We start from the raw sequence: 23,174 nt of genomic DNA on the forward strand, positions 1-23,174 counted from the left end.
TCTCACAGGACAACAGGTGCGTTTCCTGTCACAAACACACAGCATGAAAAGAAACACGCATCACACGAGTGCCACAGTGACGCGGCACACTGCTGCTGGCTGTGGGCACGGGCTGGCTCGGCACTGCGTCACAGAAGCACAATTAAACTTGGGCTCTGAAGGGCGCAGTTCCCCATGGTGGTAAAAATACATTCTCTACAAGGACGAGGAGGCCAACACCGGTCTGTGCAGCAGGCATGGCCCTCATTCGGCTGGGACCTCATACTTGAAGATGACACTGAAGAGCTGGCCGCCGAGCCGGTCAGCCAGCCATGAGTTCTTGATGACAGCCAGCTTGAGGCTCTCACAGCGCAGCACAGCGTGGTAGTTGGTGTGGATGGCGCGGCCCATTCCCTCGATGACCACCAGGTCGGCGCCACGCTCCCGCACCAGCGTGGCCAGTCCCTTGTCCAGGCGGCTTTGGGGAGAAAGGGTGTCAGTGAGTCAGGGTACCGGTGTAGACACTCCCCGCCTCCCATAAACAGTGATAACCGAGACAGCGTCCAGAAAACCCCGCCAGTCAATGACTCCATTGTGTCTATGTGGCATTTTTGAGTCTGGACTGTTCTTACAACAGGCCACTGGCCCTGAGCCGCTCAGGTGAACCAGCAACACCAGTTGCTGTGGGCCCAGTTCTGGACACTCTGCCTTAATAACCTCCCTCATCTGTTAACTTTAAAAGATCTTATTCCTCTTCATACATTTCATCACCCTTCGTCACTGGCTAGCAGTAGGAAAATGAACATGGGAGAAAGAGGGATAAACAAACATTGGACAATTGCTACCCAAACAGAATGCATGACTAAAGCCCCAGTACAGACTCTCCCTGCGAGGGCATGTTCTCCAAGGTAGTAGCTCTTCTATCTTCAGGACCACCAGGGACCGAGGCACTAACAGTAATCTGACTAGGGGGTCACTGGAAGATGGCTTTGCTCACTCAGATCTTGCCACAGAGGGCCCATCTCCTGATAGGGACACCAAGGCCTGAGAGACCAGACAGGGGGCCCTGAGTCCCACAGGGAAACACGCTCAGACCAGGAGTGCTGTGCCCCTCCTGTGTGAACCAATCACACCCAGCACACAGATTCAGCCTGTCCACCCTCTATAATACCCTGAGAAAGCAGGGGAGGTCTGAGGTCAGGCATCAAGAGGGGTCAGAGGGTCCAGCTCCGGAAGCCTTGGGGCAGGTACTGACTCCTGTCATCATCTCACAGGCACACAAGTGGACCCTGGGAAGGCCACTAGGAGGCTGCAAGGGTGCCGCCTGCCTGCTGGGTTACCTGAGGTCGAGGCACGGGGAACTGGAGCCAGTCTGCACCAGCAGCAGCCTCTCTTCCTCCAGTGCAGAGCTGCCAGAGCACAAGACAGTTGGAGCCTGAGAGGGCGGAGCCTCAATGCTGCCCCGCCCACATCAGGGAACCCCATGTATTCCAGGAACCCCACCCACCCTGGGGAACCCTACTCACTTTAGGGAGTTCTGCCCACTTCAGGGAATCCCGCCCTCCTCAGGGAGCCCCGCCCACCTGTTACTGCCCACCTAGCTTCATCATCCCCTGTACGTCTTCCCAAGGACCAGCCTGGCCTCCTCAACCCCCTTTTCAGGAGTGTCTGCCTCCACCCCAACACCCTCAGGGCCCCACTTTCTACACATACCCACACTCACACATGCATCCCTGCACTCACTGGATGATGGGGTCCATGGCAGCTATCCGTTCAGCCACAATGAGGGACTCGCTATAGGTCACATCATTCAAGGCAGGCCCAGAGTTGCATGCCAGGATGACCTGCAGCAGGGAGGGCCCGAGGGAGGCACTTAGGGCCCTTTGCAGAGCCAATACCCCCTGCCCCCAGGGCTCTCAAAGGCCTCTCTGCATTTTAACAAGGTGACTGGCAGCACCCACTGAGGCTCGTGCTCCTGCTGGGGCCCCTAACTGCCCTGTGACCTCTGGAGGCACACAAAACCTGCCATAAGGAAACCTGCCCGCCCGCCACAAGGTCAGCTCTTGGCCCCAAGAGCATCTCTCTGGCTGCAGAGAATTCGGGCATCAGGCACAGGCTTATGCACATTGATCCTTATCCCATGTGACATGACAGCCCAGGCATCCCTCCCAGTGGAAGCCTGCTCCCCCCAGGCTCTTCACCCTCACCTACCTGCCGTGTGAGGACGAGCTCTGGCTGCTGCCACCAGAGCCCACAGGCGGCACCATCCCCACTGAGCCCAGAGATACCCGGGAAGGCCCCCAGCCCTCACACGGCCTCTTCACTCACCTCGGTCCCTCTAAAGAGTAGCTCCCTGACAAAGGGGAAGACTCCCAAAATGATGTCTACTCCACTGTTATCTGCGAAAATTAAGGCACATTTATGAGGGGGCCCCTGCAAGACAAAACCAGGGTGTTCAGTTGGGGACGGGTGAATCCAAGAGTTCCAGATACACCTGCGTCCAACCCCACAGAGTCTGAGTGCTGGGGACGGTGCCGCCCACCAGCCCAAGTGGCCTTTGTACTGAGGTCAACTGTCTTAACAACTGCTCACGACAGGGTCAGGCGCAGAGTCGAGAACGTACTAGATTAGACTCAGGGCTTGGGGAACAGCAGGACTTCAAGAGGTCCCTTTATGCCCTGCCAGAACTCTGACCAGCTGTCTAGGGTCCCTTCTCTGCTCCCCAAGGTGGCCCCATACCCCATTCCCTGCCCCGTTTTGACCTGGCTGGATTCCCAGTCCCCAGGACCCCTATTCCTAGCACTCCCGTTTCATTTCCAGTTCCTCAAGGGCAGGCGCAGGAAAGGCTCCTCCACGTACCTTTAGCCTCTGGAGCCACTCATTGTAGGAGTCCACTAGCCAAGGCCGCTCTGGAAAGAGAGAGGAGACCCACAGTCAGCCTTATCAGTCCACATGAGCCAAGTCAGCCCACATGAGCCAGTCAGCTCCCAGTGAGCCCTACTGAGCAACATCCACCCAGTCAGCCCTGTCAGTCCCAGTGAGGCCACATCAGCCCAATCAGGCCCCAGTCAATCCAATCAGCCCTCAGTCAGCCCAGCTCCCTCAGGCCCAGGGTTGTGAGCAAAGTTAAGGAGAGCAGTCTGTTTTCAGTCATTTCTCTACCTCTTGAATCTAAGGGTGAAGCTACACCCAGAGAAAGGCCCGTGTGCCTTGCCTGTGCTGTCCTCGTAACTCTCCCAGAAAACACACAGTGGACACCAGCTAACCGGCACTAGCTCTGGGTTTGTCAGTGGCCATACCTTGTAACTTCCTCTTAGCTTCTTCAAATCCAAATTGGGGATCCGATTCGAGAACGCTGTGTGGAGCAAAAGAAAAGAAAATTAAAAACAACAAAAACCCTAAAACTTGAGTCTACGTCACTGAATGCAGAAACCTCAACTACAGCCTTTCATGAGCAAACGAATGTACCCTTTGTGATGTGCTATTTATGTTACTACTTCCAGTTGTTCAGGAAAAGCTCAGAGGTCAGCCATACAAAGATCTTAAAAAAAATCATATAATATATTTCTTTAGCTGAATTATAAAGTCTCCTCAAGACAGTGGCACCTGGGACCAGTCAGACTTGGCTGTCACAGCAGGCTCTCTCCTCCCTTGCTGACCCCACAGTGAGAGCCTCAGACTGGGAGCCACCATAGGACAGGGTGGGGGGGCACGTAAGCCAGACATGCCACTCAGCCTTGCTGGTATCTGAGGACCGAGGGTCTGCACCAGCCAAGGGCAGCAGTGTTAAGGGAGTGGGCAGCCCTTCTGTTCCCCTGGAATGGTAGGCTTGCCTCTGAGCAGCCCACCACACCAGCCCCCTGTGTGGCTTCACCCACCACACAGAGCCACAGGACAGGGCCAGGCAGAGGCCACCAGTGAGGCTGGGAAGAGGAGCATGACTTTGTCAGCAGCGAAGGTGGCTACTGTGGAAACTCACCATCACCACTATGAAGGCTTTGTTTGGGAGCCACCCAGAGGCTAGCTCCAAGAGGGCACACTCGGCAGATGAGGCACACGGGTGGTCCCACTGGGTAAGCTAGTGAAGGCCTCCATGTGCACGCCTTTTCTCCAGTATTAATTTCCAGTGTATGTGGCAGAGATGGATTTGAACTTTCACCACTGAAACCCAGCCCCAAGTGTCTCTCTTTGAGAGGGGGCAGGGTAAGGCTGGGCTCTGCAAGGCTCTACCAAGGTACAAGGGGTGCCTGGTCCACCAGCCAATGGGGGTGCTACTGTTTTGCCTCTCACTGAAGCCCAGGTCCAGCCAGAGTCTCAAGCAATACCTGGTCTACCAAGTGTGTGTGACCCCCATCTGCCCCCCGCCCCATACTTTCCTCCCCTCCAGGGCAAAGTTGAGCCACCAAAGCACAGAACTAGGGTGATGTAATGGCGACTTTGCCAGGGCTGCCAAGCATAGCAGTGTGCACTTGTGTGCATGTGTACATGTGGAGGGGATGGGGACAGACAAGCTACTGGGTGAAGCTGACGCTGAACCAAGCAGCCATGAACATTATGGGGTGGGTGGGCCTCTACAGCAGGCTGGAATGCAGGGCACCTACTCGGAGACAGCCTTTGCACCCCAGTCAAAGACATTCCCAGCCAGAAGTCCTTCCACCAGTGCCAGCTGCCTCTCCTCCCAGCCCAGTGCATCCAGGGACTGGACGACCCGCTGGAAGCATTTCAGCGCCACACCATTTTCCTTCTGCTTCACCTGCAGAAAGACACGAACGGGGTCTTGGATGAGACAATGTGCCTCCTCTGATCACCTCCTCTGGGCTCTCAGGGGAATGCGCTCTGTGTGGTCCAGAAAGGATGCTTGGCTGAGGGTGCATGGAGAAATCTGAGTGGCTCTAGGGCAGAGAGCTCGCTGCAGCTGCACTAGAAGCTCAGAGATGCAGCTTAATGTGTCTGGGCCACGTAATGTTAAAAGCAGAGTCTCATTCTGAGGTACCCGACAACACAGCAGGTGTCCGACACAGACGCACAGCTGTGTAGAGGGCACCCAGAGGGCCAGGCCCGTGGGGGTGGGAGAGGGTTAACAGGGACCCAATGGCAGCCCAGGCCCTGTGTGGGGCTGAGCGGGGTCACAGGAGCAGGCCCCAGGGCACAGCCTCCTCGTGGGCCCAGCCACAGGAGGAAAGCGGCTACTTCCAGGTCACCTCCCAGCTGAAGTGTGGGACAGCGGGGCCAACACTGCCAGCTCTGTGCTCAGTGCCCAAGAGGCATCTCAAGAGGCCCCGGGTTGTGTAGGAGGTGCAAGGGAGGCCCTGAGTAGCACCTATACAGCCCCTGCCATATGCTTTCTCCCTCCTGCTGGCAGCCAGTCCCTCTCAGACCTCAAGAGAAACTCTGCTTCCTCACACAGGCTTTTCTGCACCTCTCAGGTAACAGCTCAGGTAAAGCAGGCACCCAGGTACCCAGTTCGTGCCCCTGGGCCCCATGGCACATTCCTGTCTCACTCACTCACACACCTGCCCTGACTGGCTGTCTTCAGTGGAGTTCCCATGATACCCCTAGATCACATACAGAACAACTCCATGCACTCCAGCTGGCAGCTCCCTGGAGACACTGCCAGCAAAGGAGCCCAATGCCATCTACCTCATGCCCAAGGGAGCCATCCCACATGGCGCTGGCACCGCCTGACACCCCCCCCCAGGTGTGGTCACTGGCTCCCTGCACTCACCAGGGCCGGGCTTTTGCAATCACACAGTAGGGCTGCCCACCCACGCATCTGTCAGAGGACAGATGAGACTTACTTTTGAGTAGGGGTCTGGGAAGTTGAACTCATTCAAACAGTGTTCCCTTGTGTCCAACAAACTGCGCACAGTCAGGGTCCCATAGGCACTGCAGACAGACAACACCAGAGAAGCTGAATGAGGCTAGCTCCACTGGGGCACCTTATGGGTGTGGGGTCCAGCACACATGGGAAAAGCACATGGCCACATGCGGCCTGAACATGAGGGGTGGCCTGCCCTCTGTGCTTGCTTCATCACTGTGTGCCTAAGCTAGGGAGGCCAGAGGTGGCCACAGCTTCAGACAACCAAGGAGTGGCCTTCCCTGGCAGAACCCAGCAGTGGGTGTGGGCACGTGAATCAGCGGGCCACCTTCAGCAATTTGTTTTCAGGGATGCCTGTCTTTCTTGGTCACTGCCCACCCCTCATCACTGGCCTGAAGACCTAGGCCAACAGGGTATGCACCCATGGAGATGGAGGTCATTAAAGGCCATGTGCCAGCCCACAGCACCTGGAGGTTCCAAGTGCTTCCAGAAACAGTGGTCATCACAAGCCACAGACCAGCCCAGAGAGCACCAGAGAGGCCAAGGCAGAGTGACTCACAACGGCTGATGCCTCAGAGTCTGCAGTTTGTTCCAGTACTTCTGCCGGAACTTCTCGGCCCTCTCGGCAGCATCAGTGGAATCCGGCTGACTGGCCACAGCACGCTTCACCACCTGGCAATGACACGCAGTTGGCAGACACCCTAGCAGGGAGCACGGCATTTGGTAGGGGCCCGGCACGAGGTGTGGGCGTGTTGAAGGGCTGCGGGCGGTGGGACAGCCAGGGCCCAGACACAGCTGTCTGGGCCCGTGCTCAGAGTAGCCCCCAGAGCAAACATGGCAGACTGGGCATGCACTCAGGGTGAGAGCATGTCTGCCCAACCCCATCCACAGGGTGTGTCCCCTCTGCCTCTAAGCCTCCAATTCCAGGAAGAGGAGGAAGAGAAGGCAGATCGCTGAGCATCCTGATTTAACCTTGAGACCACGCCATCAGGCCCAGGGCCCCTACTTCTGGTCAAGGAGTAGTGGCTCTGACCGGGCCCAGAGCCCTTCCAGCAGGGGGAGAGCCTGAGTCCTGACGAGGCCAACACTACCAAGGATACAGACCCAGGAGAACCCAAGGGCTTTGGGAAGGGGACGAGTATTCCTCCTAGGATCTGGCAGCCCTGGGCATGTTGCAGGGCAGCCATAAGCTCAAGACACGGCCCCATCCTTAGAAGGGCAGGGAGAGGCTCCAGCTGGCTTCTCCCAAAGTGCAGCACACGTTGGGGTAGAGGTGAGCACAGGCCCTTCTGACAGTGCCAGGGCCAAGCAAGCAGGTCCCCGGTCCAGACAGCCAGACAGTCCCCAGCAGGTCACACACCTCAAGGGGCAAAGGCTACCTGATCACTTGCTTTTGTAGTAATGTCCTAACCAGCAACATTACCTGGAGTATTTATGAAAAGCGTGCCTATTAGTGTCATGCCCTGACTTGCTGACCCAACAGCTACTGGAGCCATATTTTCCCCTGAGAAATGCAAGCCAGTCACTTGCACATGAAAGGCGCTCCACGGCATCCTGGGAGCTCAACCATCATGTTCCATGGAGTCCAGGGAGCTCACCCGCCCGCTATGGCCACACCACTGCAGCTGCATGTCCCCCACAAAGGACAAAGGTGGAAAACTGCCCACAGCAAAGACATGCTTGGGGCAAGAGCCACAAAGAGGACACCATTTCCCAAGACCACCTGTGTCTTCCTGCTCATTGCAAGCATGCTCTTCCCATGGGATCCGTCCCTCCACATCCAGAACCCTTACCCCATCGAGCGCCTCCTCAAAGCAGCTGAGCCAGTACTTGCGGGCCATGGGGTCCTCAGTCAGATCCACCGTGTCAGGGATATAGGAGGACGGGTCCAGGAGAAGCGGCAGGTCCACCAGTGGCCTCGCCAGCCGGTCCATCTCCAGCAGGTCAAACTGCCACAGAGAAGGGAGCAGAAACAGCAGTGGCATTTTCTCCACAAGATCACAGTGTTTTCTTAAATTTTATTGTGGCAAAATGTATTATGTACCATAAAATTTGCCATTCTAACCTTTAAACAGCTCAGTGGCCTTAATGATATTGACCATGCTGTGCAACCCTTACCAGCCCTTTCCAAACCTTCCTCATCCTCCCCCACCCATGGAAACCCAGAGGCCCTCGAGCAAGGACTCCCGCATTCCTTTCCCCAGCTCCTGGTGACCACTAATCTGCTTTCTGTCTCTGCATTTGCCTGTTCTAGACACTTCACATACAGGGGACAGGACCATATGATATGTAACAAGCTCTAGTGGTGTAGTGGTGAAAACATTCAGCTGCTAACCAAAATCTCGGCGGTTCGAACCCATCAGCTACTCTGTAGGGGAAAGATGAGGCAGTGTGCTTCCACAGAGATTTATAGCCTTGGAAACCCTATGGAGCAAATCTACCCAGTACTATAGGGTCACTAGGAGTCAGAGTTGACTCGATGGCAGTGGGTATAGAATACGCGTCCTCTTGTGTTGGACTTCCCCTTCACAAGAACATTCATTTGCAGGTTTTGGAATCAGCTATTTTCTGTCAGAATGGACGAGGGCAGACTGAAGCTATACCTGGTAAGCAGAAAGCACCTTCCTCAATGTCCCAGTGTGACACCCCTCACCCACCAGAGCCCCCACACAGACATCTCCCATGCTGCAAGCTCAGCACACCAGAGGTTGACCTGTCGACCATCTCTGCACCTGCGTCTCATTCCTCCAGATGCCCAGTAGCCCAAGCCAAACACCTGGGACTTGTCACCTTGTTTCACCAGCCGGACGATCTATCACCAGCAGATCTCAGGTCTGCTTGTGCCACCTGCTCCTCCACCATCAACTCTGCCAGCCTTAAGACAGCCTCCTGGTGGCCACCAAAGCCCACCTGGTTGTCTGCACAGCAGCCTGAGACATCTACCGACAGACCCTGGCTCCCCTCTGCCTGCCCTGCCCCATTTCACTGCTTTCCCACTGGGGCCTGTAGGCCCAATGACCCAGGATCTGGTCCTACTGACTGCTCCTACGCCAGCTTGGGCTGAGTCCCCCAGCTCAGTATGCCTCACACATGGCTGATGGCCTGGCCCTTGGCACACTTCTTCTCCTGGTCCAGGCCTCCACTATTCTCACAACCTGCCCATCCTTGTGCCAACTCACTCCTTCAGCTCCTGTGTGCTGTCAGTTTGGCAGAGCCACCATGACCCTTGCCCACACAGGGACTCACTCCTCTGCCCCCTGGCACCACTCCCCATCCTCCCCCCCCAAGCATCTGACTCTTTGCAACCACATTGCAGTGTTCAACCTCCACCTCCCAACTGACACAGGGCCAGTCTAACCTATGCACCGATGCACCCAAGAGCACCAGCATCAAGCAATGTGAGACATGCAGTAGATGAACAGTAATAAGTCCAGTTGGCTTGTTTTGTTTTACGTGGGAAAGAGTTAAACCAAGATGTGCAAACTGACAATTGGCCTCTGGTGCAAAATATCACCAAGCACCTGCTGCCATGGAGGCCGCCCTTGCCAGGCCACCTCTCCTTGCCTTTCAGTGACCAGCCACTGTGTCACACACCTGGGACTCAGCCTCCCCTCTGCGAGGAACACTTCTACCAAAAACGACAAGGGTGGGAACACAGGTGTGACCTTGAGCCAGCAGCTTCTAATGCTGAGGCCCATCCCACCAGGGAGGACTTGCCTCCAAGATGCACCCATGAGACCACACAGCTAACACAGAGGCCATAGCCATGCTTCCAAACTGACGAGGGAAGGGGTGCAGTCATTATCATGAACGGTCTCCATGGTTCCCCCCATTCTGGGCTCTGCAGCAGCCTCCACAGGCTCTGCCACCCTGACAAATGTGACTTCAAATCTCAGCTTTGCCTTTCTGGTCACAGGAGCTTGAGGAGAGGACTTGGTCTCTCTGGGTGCCAGTCCATGTCTCTGTGAAATGGGGACCCTGTGCCGACCTCACAGGATGACTGTGATGGCCCATTAAGACACGTACGTAAGGGGCCAAACAGGCCATAAAAGCCTAATAACAGACATACGCCTGCCCCTCTGAGCTGCCATGCTTCAAGAGATAGCCTTGTGTTGCATTTAACCTCAACCAAGAAATTCCTTGCCCACTTGTTCAATTAATTTTACAACAACCCATGAGGCAGGAGTTGGCGTTAGTGAGTCAGAGGATGGAGAAGTCAGCTCCCCTCATGTGTGTCAGTAGAACTGAGCTCATAGCAGTTTTAGTGGCTGATGTTTTGGAAATAGGTCACCTGGCCTTTCTTCCAAGAAGCCTCTGGATGGACTTGAACCCCTACCCTTTAGGTTAGCAGCCAAGCACATTAACCAATGGCACCACCTGGGGGCTCCTGGAGCTACAGAAGCACCACTGCCATTTGGGAGCACTTGTCATAAGCCTGGCATGGCCCATAGGAGCAGTGGTTTCCCCCATGGCACAAGGGCTTGGGTCCAGCTAACATGGGCCATGCTGGGCGGCTCCCACCAGTACTATGTCTGTTGCCCTCATTAGACCACCACAGCCACCTGGCTGCATAGCATTCTATGCCACTCGACAGGCCGGGGGGCAGGGGGAGGGCATTATCTAGTCAAGGTGGCCTTGCCCCAAGTGGGGATTCAAGGCACGAGCTAGAACCTTCCTAGAAGGGCGTATGTTATGTACGTTTTGTTGCCTCTGTGGAACTGTCAGCCAGAGAACACTGGCTGAAGGGAAGCCCTGGGATGGGCTCCTGGGCCTCCAGGTCTCGATTCTGGTTCTGTTGGTAACTTGCCACCTAGCCTAGAGGAGGGTCCTGGTCCTCCCTGAACTTCTTCTCCATACAAACAGGGGTCTGCATTGAGTGGTCTCCAGGTTCCTGCTGACCTGAAGGGCCGGGTTTGCAAGCAGGGTGAGAAAAGGCAGCCATGGTCTTATTCTCCCTCATGCTAAGTTGCTACTAAACTTTTAAAGTCTAGGCCAGGAGAAAGCTCCTGACCTGGCTGCAGGGGCACAGAGGCTTCTCTCAGGAGCAGGTGAAAGACCTGGGTGGCAGCTTTGCGGCCATGGGCACCTGCCCCAAGACACAGACCCCGAGAGGCAGAGGCCCTACTCACGGTGCCGCTGCGTGCCCGCTGCGTCGGGCAGAGCTCAGGGGATGAGCTCATCAGGCCGGAGCTGCCAGCGTAGTTCTCTCCCCAGCTGTACTGGTTGGGATCTGGAAAACACAGAGACCAAGGTGCTGCATCAGCCTGGGTGCCAATGCACTGAAGCCTAGGACAGCCTGGCTGCACGTAAAGAGGACAGCCCCTCAGGTCCCTGTGGGGCCAGAGGAGTCGGGGGGCTTTCTTCCCTGGTTCGCTCTGTTCTGGGTTATTTGATTTCTCATTTCCCTGCTAGAGATGAAACCTCACAGAATAATGATCGAGACCTTTCTGGGCTCCTCAAGAAAGAGTTCTCTGATCTATTTCAAGTAGGAAATTGAACTTAAGGATGCGGTTTTTAAAGCTGGGATGGCCCGGGTTCCACGCTCCAAGTTCTCAGAGAGGCTGACACCCTGCCATTCTGGCTCCAGGCAGACGGCCCACGCTCTCTGGGGCAGAAGCACCTCTGCAGCCCCTCAGGCACCTTTGAAAGTGGAGAGAGTGAGCTGAGCGGTCACTAAGCAGGCAGCTTGGGGAGCAGGAGGCTGAGACCTTTGGGGGACCTGCTGCTTACAGCAATACCCTCAACCACAATCAGGGGGCTAGCGTGTCTCTCCCACTGCAGGCAAGAACTGGCCTAGCAAAAGCTGGCAAGGACAATTCTAAAGGGGAAGAGTGGAGGTGGAGAGGGGAGTCCTTCCTATATCTCGATGTGAAGAATATCTGTCCTCAGTACTTCCTGGGGCCTCAGCTTCTCACCCTCACCCCATCCTCCCACAAATCCCTGCTGCTCCTAACACAGAGGAAAGGGGGTTTCACAGGGCCCTGTGCACATTTCCCAACATGGCTGAGGTTATTCACAGGGATGCAACGAGGGCACACTACTCACTGTCTTGCTCAGCTCCTTTCAGAAATGCGCCGATGGCCCCCAGGTAGCCCTCGTGTCTCAGGAATAACGCCTGGACTTCTCCCTGCCATGGCCCAAAATGCCCCATGTAGCAGGCCGGGATGGCCGTGACTTAACCATAATGGTTTGTGAATCGATGTAGCACCAGTGCACCTCCCTGCAGTGGTGGAAGCTTCCTGATAAGTTGTTCACAGTAGGCTTATCAGGGGGATGGCATTTAAGTGCAAAGGGGAGCGTGCAGCTCCATGGAATCAGAGGGTGAGGGTTTTCACAAAAGAATAATCCTCCTATGAAATTAACAACCACTCCATTAGTCTAGTTTGTAAACCTGGTTTTCTGGTGTCCGGTTTCCCATGGTGGGGCTCATCTGTACAAAGTGTTGCATCACTCCAAGCTACGCTCACCATTCTGCACACGGCCTCCTTCTGATCTACTGCACATCATTCTACACACAGATCGCTCTGATCTACTCACACCAATCTGCAGATACACTTATCTCTTGTGGGCAGACACCCCAGAAGCAGTTCCACTCTTTGGCCTAGAAGCCTGCAAGCTAGCTCTGAAGCTTGTCAATGGAGAAAGAGATAGCCTCCAAAGCCCAACCACCAGTGCAGACTCAAGGCCTGAGGAGGCCAGAATGCCTCAAAAGGTGGATGCCAGGGAGCAGTGGAGGAAGGGCAGAAAGACAGGAGTGGCTGGTGGGGCGGGTGCAGACTTCTCACCACCTGCCTCCCATTGCAGCCTGGGCCCAGTGAGCACACCCTTGTCCCCTGCCCTGTGTACCATGGCTGAAGGCACCATGTTACATGCCAAGAAGAATAAAGCCCAGGACAGAGGCAAAGGAGAGGACCTGGAGCCTCATTACCTTGGAGAAGAAGTTGATGCTGTAGGTGATGGTGCGCATAGTGACAGGGTGGCCCCGGATGAAGAAACCTCCGAAGTAGACCTTATCGAGGTGGTGGAGCTTCGCATAGAGGCAGGCGAGCTGGCCAATGTCATTGCTGATCATGTGCAGCAGGCTCTTGGCCATGTCTTCTTTGGAAAACTCTGGGAGAGAAGTGGATACAGAGCATGACCCAGGGTCACGCGAGGTGTGTGGTGTTCAGGCACTGGGGAGTGAGCACAGGAGAACGAGAGAGACAATGAGAGACAGAAGGAACAATGAGAAAGAGGAGGGAGGAGGAGGGAGCAAGAGGAGGAGAACAAGGGAGTGAACAGGCGGGGAGAGGAAATGAGCAAGACAGAGAGAGAAGGAGGTGGAGACGGAGGGGTGTGAGAGAGAGAGAAATAGGAAGACAGGACAACATATGGAAACCAGACTTACTGGATCTCCTGAGAATGGCGAAGCCCCGAATCTAACGCCAGAGAGAAGCCTTAAACCTTGAACCGAAATTACCCCACAAAGCCATCATTAAACTAACAGCCCAACTGATGTGTACGTCAAGCATGGCACTCTTACAAAGAACCATGTAGAGGAGCACAAACTGACAGCAGTTCATCTAGAGCACAGATGAGAACTTAAGAGGCAGTGAGGCTCAGTCAATGGTGACGGAACAGAATGGGTAGAGGGAGAATGGGGACCCGATGTGAAGGACGGAGCCATGCTATGGGAACGCAGACACTGCGAATGCATGTATGCTCTGGCTGTGTATACTGCCACCAAAAAGGAGTAAAATATTTAAAAAAATGAAAAGGAGAGAGTGGTGGGGGAAGGAGAGCGAGCGAGAGCATTTGAGAGCGTGAGACAGACAGAGACAGCAAGAAAACACCCATGTGCGGGGGGACTAGACAGAGGCGTGTAGAGTGTGTGTGCAATCAAGGGAAAATTTCAAGGAAAAAGAAAAAAAAAATCAAAACGCTTTTCCTAACTCATACTTCTCCCCCAAATAAAGACTAATCGAATAAATTTACTAAAATTAAAGTGAAATTGGCACAAAGTGAAGGCGGTGGTAATTCCGGGATGGGAAGGGATACAAGGGTTTGTTGAGCGAGATTCTAACTTCTCCAACTAGCCAGCATGTAACAGTGACAGACCGATGCTTTAAGAATTAAAGAGGCCACTCCCTCCACCAAGATCACGGGTCCCAGCCTTAGGCACCTTGGTCGGCGGTGGCCGACTTCCCAAAGCTGCTGGCGATGAGGGTGCCGCTGAGCCCCAGCGTCTGGCAGGCCCCGCCATAGATGTCCTGCACCAGCATATCCACATTCGTGTGCTGGCCCTTGGAAGCCAGGTGGAGCAGCTCGTCAAACTTCTGCGGGAAAAGAGCAGATGACGGCAGAGCTCCCAGGGACTGGCGGTGTCCCTATGGCCCGTGGAACCAAGCCCATGAAAAGTCAAGCAGAGCTCACGGGTGCTTGGCAGCTTCTCCCACATGGCATGGGGCAGCCGTAGGGCGAGGCCACAGGCCTCTCTGTGGACCACCCACCTGACAATTCCCCTGGCCCACCTGAACACCCCATCCTCCAGGGCACAAACACCTCTGTGCTGATGGAAGCTGTGGGGTCTGAGACCCGGGAAACTAAATAAAGCCCAGAAAGGAGCCACTTTTGTAAAATCCCAGCCACTGCAAGTCTCCGATTTCACAGCTCCACCCCCTCAGACCAAGCCTCTTCCCACAGGCGGCTGAGTACCTTCGTCTTGGTGAGCAGAGCACCGAGCCCCCAGAAGGTGCCACCCCCAATGGAGCTGCCACCAATCCACTCAAACTCGTCTTCAGTCTCCACCTGGGAAGCAGACAGAGCACACCAGCATGCAGCAGGGGTCCAGGAGACACCATGGCTCAGGGTAACCCCAGGAGCAACCCTGCCAGGTCCACTGCCGCCACCACCGTTTGTGACTGCTCTCGAGGGTGCCACTGACCTCCCCACTGACAGAGAGCACCGGCACGCAACACGGCTCTGTGAGCACCAGGCCAAGAGTCAGTCCCATATCACATATCCCTGTGTCACACGTGTCCGCACCCCAGCACATATAAGGGCCTCACCGACATCCTCCGAACCCTCCCGTCTCCCTCACCTTCACAATGGAGACCCCAGAGCCGATATTAACGAGAAGGTAGGGGAAAATGTTTGGGTGGTTTGTCTGGAACCGGAACTCAGGGTCAGCGTCCTTCTGGTACATAAAGGCCTCGTGTGGGATGTTTTTCAACACAAAGTTACAGCCCTTTATGAGGCAGGTCATCACATCCTCCTTGTCGACTCTGCAAGGGAAGTAGCAGCCCTTGGAGCACAGTGGCCACAAAGGAAGAAGCTCATCCACCGCGAGGACAGGCAGGCATGAAACCCCGCAACATTGCTCCCTGCGTGCTGTCCCCAGGCTGATGCCACAAGTCACTCAGGAAACAGCAGGCAGCAGAGCTGCTCACACAGAATGGCCACTAGCTCTGTGACAGAAGATGCACTGGTCTCTGCCAGCTGAGTATAGCTCCATGTCCCCAGAAAACCCTGAAGGGTGTCCAGCTGGCAGGACTCTGGTACAGACTCCCCTCCCTCCAAGCCCACCTCCTTCCTTTCACCCTCATGCCACTCCCACCTACTGCATCCACCTGTCCCCCGTCATTCCCAAACTTCTTGGTGCTCAGTCCACAACTTTGCTTGCAAAGCTCAGCCCACAGCCCTTCCCACTACAAGTTAGTGTCCTACCCAAAGGCACACACTGAGATCTTGGTCTCAGAAACCCCACGGCAGGGCTGGAGCAGACGCAGAGTGGCTAGGTTTATTGCAGTGGGGCCCAGGAGAGCCAGACCCCATGCCCTGCTTGGTCTGCCTCCACCCACATCTGCAGGGAAACCCCCACCCACTCCCCACACCTGCAGTGAAGCCCACATCCCTACACACATTAGCAGGCAGCCTCACTGATGTACCAGCATAAGCCCCTCATCCCGTCTCACCAGTAGGAAGCCCTCTGCACTTCCCTACCCCAGCAGGCTGGGCCGCCTCACCCACCTTCCCCTCCCGCCTCATCCTGGCCACTCGGCCCCACTCACTTGAGCCGAAGCTTCTCCTCAATGAGGTCCTTGAACTTGTAGGCCCCGCCCCCTGTGGCCTGGATGACCTTCGTCTCTGTGTTGACCAGGTGGTCCTTGATGAAATCCAGGCAGGCTTCGATGTAGGTGTTTTCAAACTTGATGAAATGCAGGCGGGCAGTGATCTCCTCCTGGACAGAGATCTCATAGGGTGGTTCATGGTCCTGCTCTGTGTCCTGGAGAATAAAGCCAGCAGGTCCCAGAGCGTTCTGGCCCAGCAGCCAAGACAAACAGAACTCAGATTCCGAATTTAGGGGATTTGAAGCTGAGGGTCTCCGTGAAGGGAAGAGGCCCAAGGTCCAAGGAGGGAGCTGTGCTCATGAGACCCTCAGCTGCCTTGCTGGAAAAGGTGGCCACTGCAAGGAGCAGGGCAGGTGGAGGTCCTTGCCTGAGAGGCAAGGGCTAAGGGATTGGGGTAGGGGCTAGTGGTGTAGAAACGCTATCCATATCCACGACAGCCAGTCCACATTTTCAAGCAGCAGAGGGGCTGGCAAGTGAACAAGATGCAGGTGCCATGTCCCCACCCCAGGGGGTGCTGCCTCCAGTCAGCTCCCTAGCTAAGCCACACACTCGCTGGCCACCTCAACCCACACCTGCTAGCGCCTTCTCTACCAAAGAGCTCACCTTCCCCGAGTGGTCAAAAGACCTCACTTTGGCAACCTTGTGCTGCACTGTTGAGTAGTAGGCCAGCTTGGTCAGCGACCCACCTACAAGGAGAGAGAAACCACATAGTCAAAGCTGGGTGAGGGGCCGGAGGAGGCACAGCCCTCAGTCAGAGCTGCAGCAGGAGGAGGTTGGGGTGGTAGGGATGGAGGATCCCTCCTTCCACTCACTGCTCTCTGGGACGCTTCCGGACGTTTCCTAGGAAACGTCCCACAGCAAGCATGGGGTAGCTTGACAGGGGGCCAGGAGCAGGCACTTCAGGCTCCCCTACGCAGCCTGGACCCCTTCAGACAAGGAACCTGTGACACAGAGCAGAGCAGTGATGGGCTATCAAATCCAAGCCCGTTTTTCCTTTACAACTGCAGTTCCTCCTCAGACCCTGACCAAATCGGGCTGGCTGGGAGTTTCCACTCATCCTGGAGAAAAAGGAGCCCATCCTGTACTGGGCGACCTCTGCTGCCATTGCCAGTTTAGGCAACACCGACTTCCAGCTCTGATCTTGAGAATTATTCACGAAACAGGCTCAGATATCCAGTGTGTTTCATCACAGGACCCCCACACTTGGCTCCCATCTTAACAAGTGGGGCAGGCTACACACCAAGTACTTCTCCAGCAAATACACTGGGCTGAGCAAGAACTGGGGCCCAGAGGCAGACTCCTGCCCTCTGCAGAGGCTCAGAGTGGAGATGGCAGCACACCCCCCAAGACAAACCAGAAGAGACTAGAGACCCCACAGTCTCTTTCCCCCATTGGCCAAGATTTTCTAGAAGTCCTGGAGAAGTCCCACCATCCCCAGAATGCTGCTAGATACTTAATGCAGACAGCCAGCTGAAGATGGCACCGGATGTCAGAGGACACACATGGGCCTTCCCAGAAGTCTGGAGAGCCTTCTCACCCTCCAGGGGAACTACAGTGGGCTGCTCTCAAGTCAGCGTGGACACCTGGAGACCACAGGGCTTCACACACGGATGTGAGGCTCTCAAACAGGAGACAGAGGAACCACATGCTCAGCACACAGAGGCCTTCGGAGCAGCCTGCCTCGCTAAGGTCTGACAAGATACTAACGGGATATATGGGGACGAACACAACTCAGTAAACAGATTTAGAAATGCCCAGGTGCCAAAGTCCTAAGCTTTCAAAGGGCCTGGACCACCTTCCCACATCCTCCCATCCCAGCTGGGGCCTGATCCCTGCGGTGCTGAGGCCTCGTCTCTGTCAGGCATGCACGGAGGGCACCTCTGAGTCAATATGATGCTCGACCTTAATCTCACCTGCACTGGGATCTCAGGAGGAAGAGCCAGCCTTAAGCCTTCTTACCCACCCCCGCCCCAAATCCCCTCCTCTAAGATGTTTGCTGTTTGAGCCACCTCTATGAACATGTTGTGTTCTAACAACAGGCAATGCAGACACAATGATATATTTTATGAGACACATCAAAAGCCACTACAAACAAATTCCAAGGGCACAGAGACCCAATTTCAGAGTGGTGCCCTCTGGATTAGTTTTGGGCCACAGTCCAAACAAGGCACGTAACTGCTTCGGGCAGAGAGGCTTGGGGGGCAGTGGAGTGAGAAGGGCTAATTTACAAGCCTCGTCTACATGCCCACAGAGCCCAGGCTGGACCTAACAGATGGTCTAGGTCTAGTGTCAGGTCCCTAGTCCCATTATCCCTCCTGGGAGGGGCAGGGCATGGGGGTGTGAGGGGAGATGGGTACAGCAGGGAGGACAGTTTGGACCAGAATTGACTTGAAAGAACAGTGGGAGTGCGAGGAAACCAGGAGCATTTCAATCTGCTCTCAGGGACCCACTGGAATTGGAATGTACCCTAGTCCAGGTGTGCTGTTCCCTGCTCCACAGTCCTACCTCCAACAACAATGGCAGAGGCCAGGCTGGCATTTGTGCACAGCTTGTCACTCTGCCAGCCAGGGCTCCAGACTCCACAGCACCGCCCCCCACCCCCACCCCCGCCAAGGAGAGGAGAAAAGAGAGTCCCGCTCAAGGTCCTCCATGCGAGCTCCCAAGACCCGCCTGTGATCTTCCAGATTCCAGACCTCACAAGGCCAGGGCAGGGTATCCTCAGGCTGCCTGTGCCCTGCACCTTCTCTTGCCCCCAAAAGTCCTCCTTGGGGCCCTACTGAGCAACAGGGGACAAGAAGTCAGCACCTGTCACCCTTGCTGCCCTTCCCTACCCACACACCCACTGAACGCTCCCTGCCACTCAGCAGCACCAGGCCTCCCAGCCTCCCTCTGAAGGCTGCTCATTGCTTCAAGTATGTGTGAGGACACAAGCGTCCCTGATGCTCTCTCAAGGTGGTCGGGCTGGCTGGCTGGATGTCCCCATGCAAGTGAGGTGAGGCCTCACCAAGAACTCTCAGGCAGCAGCAGTCCCTGGGTCCACAACTCTGAGCAAGGGAGGGGAGGGCCAAGAGTCCCACCCGAGTGGGACCTCCCACAGCTATAGTAAGAATCAAAGGCTGTGATCAGTAACAACGAGCATGTTCTTTTCAGAACCAGAGGCACTGGACCAGGCCCTGTGGCAATTTCAGAGAGGAAATAAACACCAGACTAAAAATACACCCCTGCTTGCTCCTCTGCCAGTAAACCCCACCTGGGCTGGGCAGCAGGGCAGCCAGATCCTCTAGGGCCAGGACGGCCCTTCCTGCCAGTGACATTCAGTGGGCTCTCAAGCCATACAGAACACAGAGGGAAGCCACCGGCCACCCTCTGGTGGCATCTGCACTTCAGAACACTGATTCTTGACTTATTCCCACCTAGCAGAGCCCTGAGTACAGGACACACACAGACAAACAAGGTGAGGAACCTTTCAGACCAACCACCCACCCACCGTGAGGCCTTTCTTTTTTTCTTCTTAGTTTTCTGCATACATTTATAATATAAATACTAATTAATTTCAAAGCACATATACTTTTAACTTGAGAATGTTGCCTAGCGTGGGACAGCAGCTTATTGCAAAGCTTCTATAGCAGGGATTAAGGAGAGAGAGCTGCTTTGGGATTGTGGTGTCCCAGAAAGATCATGAAGACATGAACTCCACAGGGTGTGTGAAGCACCTGTCTGCACTACCTGTCTGTGGACCTGGAGAGGACAATGATTCATAGCTTCCAAGCTCACTACCGCCAGCTCCATCGGTCTCTTCCTTCTATTTGATTGTTCTGTAGCAGCCAGTCAGGCTCTGTCTGCTTTTACACTGTCCTCTCCCCTAGGCCCAGCCTCCAAGCACCTCCCACCCAGCCATCCCCCACAGCCCCGGCCCCCATGCCCTCCTTTTGGAAGTTGCCCTGATTCTCCAGTGCCATGCACACTGCAAAGCAGGGACCTGGGACTCAGCTGCACCTCCAGTCCCGTCTCATCACTCTGACTTCCCTGGGGGACACACCTTTGCTCTTCAATGGACCCCATGGACAACAGTGAAGGATCAAGTCTGTGACTCAAATGAGCCCCAGAACACAAGAGCTGCAAATGCATTAAGGGCACCAGAAGCAAACAGCTCCAAGGAGCAGGCCTGGGTCCCTGGGACATCCCAACTATCCCAGGGAGTGAGCAGCAGTCCACTGCTCACTAACTTGAGTATTTATTGAGTGCAAATACATCAGCTGGGCACTGTGTCGGTCCTGAGGACACAGAGGGTACAAATATAAACCTTCCCCTGCTCTCAAGGGGCTTAAATGGGATACATTTGCCAATCTAAAACAGGCACCAAACATAGGCTGTGACCAGACCCTTGCTAAAAGGGTCAACCACAGGGCCTATTCAAGGGGCTTCATCTAATTCCTGTCCAGGAAGGCTGCTTGGTGCCAGCCACGTTCCAATCCCAGCTCTGCCACTTTCTAGCCAGGTGACCGTGAGCTAGTCTACCTGTTCTGTGACTCTGTCTCATCTGTAAATGGGGTGATGCAAGCACCTCCTCAAGGGGAGTCAGTGAGATGTCAGAGAGTTAAAAAGGGTTCAGGACAGGCAGGAGCATTAGCCATCAAGATGCTGCAGAATGAGGGGGCAGGGCGCACCCCAGCAACCACCAAAAGGTCTGGGAGGGTACAGGGAATGGCAGGAGGATCCAGAGGGCAAGAAGTGAATGTCTCACACCCTGAAGACGTCTGTGGGAAGATCGGGAGAATGACCCCAGTTCCCACAGAAATCTTCCCTGGTCGTTAGCAGCCAAATGTCAAATGCCTGCAGGCAAAGAGCGGGTGCCCAGCTTGGCACCCAGCGCCCAGCGCTTTGCTCTAACGAGTCTGCCCAACGGCCTCTGACCAGACCCGCTGGCCAAAGGTCCGCGGCCGCCTGCCTGGGAAGGGCTGCAGGGGGGTCCCCGCCGCGAGCTCCGCGGCCATTGCTGAGCCGCCCTGCGAAGCGCTTTCTGACAGGCAGGAATTGGGGGTGCCAGCTTCGTCTTCGCTCCAACCTTAAATCTCAGGCTGACCTCCGAGGACATGGAGGCGATGCTGGGCACCATCCCTTTCGCCTCTCCGCCGAGATTTAAACCCATCTCTTGGTCCCAGGGCCCCTGCCTTGCGGCCACCCCTTCCTTCGCCGGGATAACAGGGGGACCGACGGCCCGGGCGCCCAGGGGTTGCGCCTCAGGTTCAAGACCCCGTTCCCTCGCACGCTTGAGGCCGATCCCGGCCGACAGTCGATTTGGCTGGCCAGCTCCCTAGCAGCCCCCAGCTAGCAAACTGGACTACGAGCCCCGGCAAGCCCCGCGCCGGCCCGCGCAGCGCCTGCCGGGAGCTGTGGTTCAGCCGCCTCCGCGAGACAAGGCGCTGGCGTCCAAAGGACTACAACTCCCGTCGGGCCGCGCAGGCCGCGGCCCCCGCCCCGCCCTTCGTCCTTCCCGCCGCCCCCGGCTCGCCGGTACCCAAACAGGCGCCCTTCTGTCTTGGGCCGCCTCGCTCCCAGCGCCCCAGCCCGCGACTACCTATGTCAATGGCGAAACGCTTGGCGTTCTCTAGGTTACGGAAGATCTCGTCGGGAGGGAGCGTGATGCTCTTGTCCAGGCTGTCCCCGCTGCTACCGCTGCCGCTCGCCCCACACTCCGCCATTTTGAATGTGCCCAGCCAGTCTCATCAGCCATGGAGATATATGCGCATATATTTGACTGCTAAACACCTCCTCTGCATTTATTATGCTAATGAGGTACCCGCCCCGCCCTCCTGCCTCCTCCCTCTTGGTCTCTGGAGCAGACAGGGGTGGCTCTGGGGAGGGGTCGGAATGAGCGGGAAGGCTCGTGGCATTAAACATCTGGTCTGTGTTGTGAGATTTTTTTTTTTTCCCCCTTGAGCTGGCCAGATGCTTAACTCGGGTCCTCTAAGCTAGTGCTGAAAAGGCAGGGCAGGTGGCCTTCCCACTTCCAGACAGGCAATGGCACTTGCAGATTTTTTATGTCTTAGCCCATTGAGTACGGGCTGTAACCTAGGCTCCTGCACATGAGGGTTCATGTAATGTGGTCTGTGATAGGGTGACCCACCGTCCACGTTATGTTCAATGCTAGAAGCTCCATGCAAACAGAGAGGAGGAGGGGACTTTACCCTCAAGGAGCCCACACTCCAGATGGAGACAGGCCTGGGACACAGACCCTCAGCTAGAGAAGACAAGCAATCTGCTGGTGGGGAACAGAGAATGCAGGAGAAGCAGGGCCCGAGGGGCCCAAGGCACTGTGGGGGGGAATCTGCCTGGAGGAGGCGCTTTCCAACAAGTAGGGAGGAGTGTGTGTGTGTGAGTGTGTGTGTGTGAGAGAGAGAGAGGTGGCGCTAGGAGTTTGCAGGGTACAAGCTGAGGCCTAAGACCCAACCAGAGCAGGGACACAGGAAGTGCTAGAGGCAGCTTCCAAGGCAAGCCCCTCAGACGGACTGGCACTTTGGGAAAGAGTCTGGCTCGGAGGCAGACAGATCCTGTCCCTCAGTTGTGATACTGGTCATTGCTGTGTGCCTCTGGACCTCAGCTTTTCTGTCTGCAAACTGTGAGTACCACCAGCTGCCAGATAGGTCCCTGAGAGCCCTGAAGGAGCTAAAGCAGGCCAAGAGCAGAATGCAGAGCCCTGTGCAGGGTTTCAGGGCTTATCAGGCAGGGCTGCAAAGAGGTGATGACATTGCCTGCTGCCTTCTAGTGGGATGGCTTTGCTTCCCTGGGTGGAGCTTACCTAGGAGTGGCCCCAGTGGAGAAGGGTCTGCTGCTGAGAGGGGCTAGCAGGAGACCCAGCATCTCTGCCTGGCCAGCCAGCAGGGTGGGCCATGGGTAAGCTCCACTCCACAAAGGCAGTGGTGCTACTCTTAGTCACGATGGAGCCACGTGCCTGTAGCAAGCCTGTCCCGTCCCCTGCCCACCACATCCAAGGCTCAGCAGTGACTGGAGAGGGTCACTGGCAGGCCCTGGCTGACCTGGAGACGGTGCCCTGTAGAATGAGCCAGAAAAGGCAGAAGGCAGAGGAGGGATTGCTGAGAGGGCTGGGACTCGTGCTGCCCCACTCGCCATCACAAAGTGTCTGAGAGTCTCTGGGTCCCAGGCTCTCCTTTCTGCTCTTTGCCTCTCCTGTTCTTGTTGTTGTTACATGCCGTCGAGTTGGACACGACTCATAGCGACCCCTCCTTGGGTTTCCGAGGCGATATCAC

The 23,174-nt window shown here is 55.8% G+C and overlaps 1 protein-coding gene across 1 annotated transcript; it reads right to left on the reverse strand.

Annotated features, from left to right (window-relative positions):
- Positions 1 to 243: 243 nt before the first annotated feature.
- PANK4 (pantothenate kinase 4 (inactive)) lies at positions 244 to 21,608 on the reverse strand. Its single transcript, XM_007945434.2, has 19 exons — positions 21,485 to 21,608; positions 16,510 to 16,592; positions 15,847 to 16,061; positions 14,877 to 15,060; positions 14,492 to 14,584; positions 13,959 to 14,112; positions 12,726 to 12,907; positions 11,843 to 11,924; positions 10,927 to 11,027; positions 7,591 to 7,746; positions 6,357 to 6,469; positions 5,778 to 5,865; positions 4,581 to 4,732; positions 3,279 to 3,334; positions 2,839 to 2,888; positions 2,308 to 2,412; positions 1,723 to 1,823; positions 1,320 to 1,388; positions 244 to 457 (listed from the first exon to the last, which is right to left on the reverse strand). The coding sequence occupies exons 1-19, from the start codon at positions 21,606 to 21,608 to the stop codon at positions 244 to 246; spliced, it is 2,322 nt and encodes a 773-aa protein (XP_007943625.1).
- Between the last annotated feature and the right edge of the window lie 1,566 nt (positions 21,609 to 23,174).

Source organism: Orycteropus afer, unplaced genomic scaffold (assembly GCF_000298275.1).
Source record: "Orycteropus afer afer isolate SDZICR_OR568_19922 unplaced genomic scaffold, OryAfe1.0 scaffold00136, whole genome shotgun sequence".
NCBI classification, from domain to species: Eukaryota; Metazoa; Chordata; class Mammalia; order Tubulidentata; family Orycteropodidae; genus Orycteropus; species Orycteropus afer.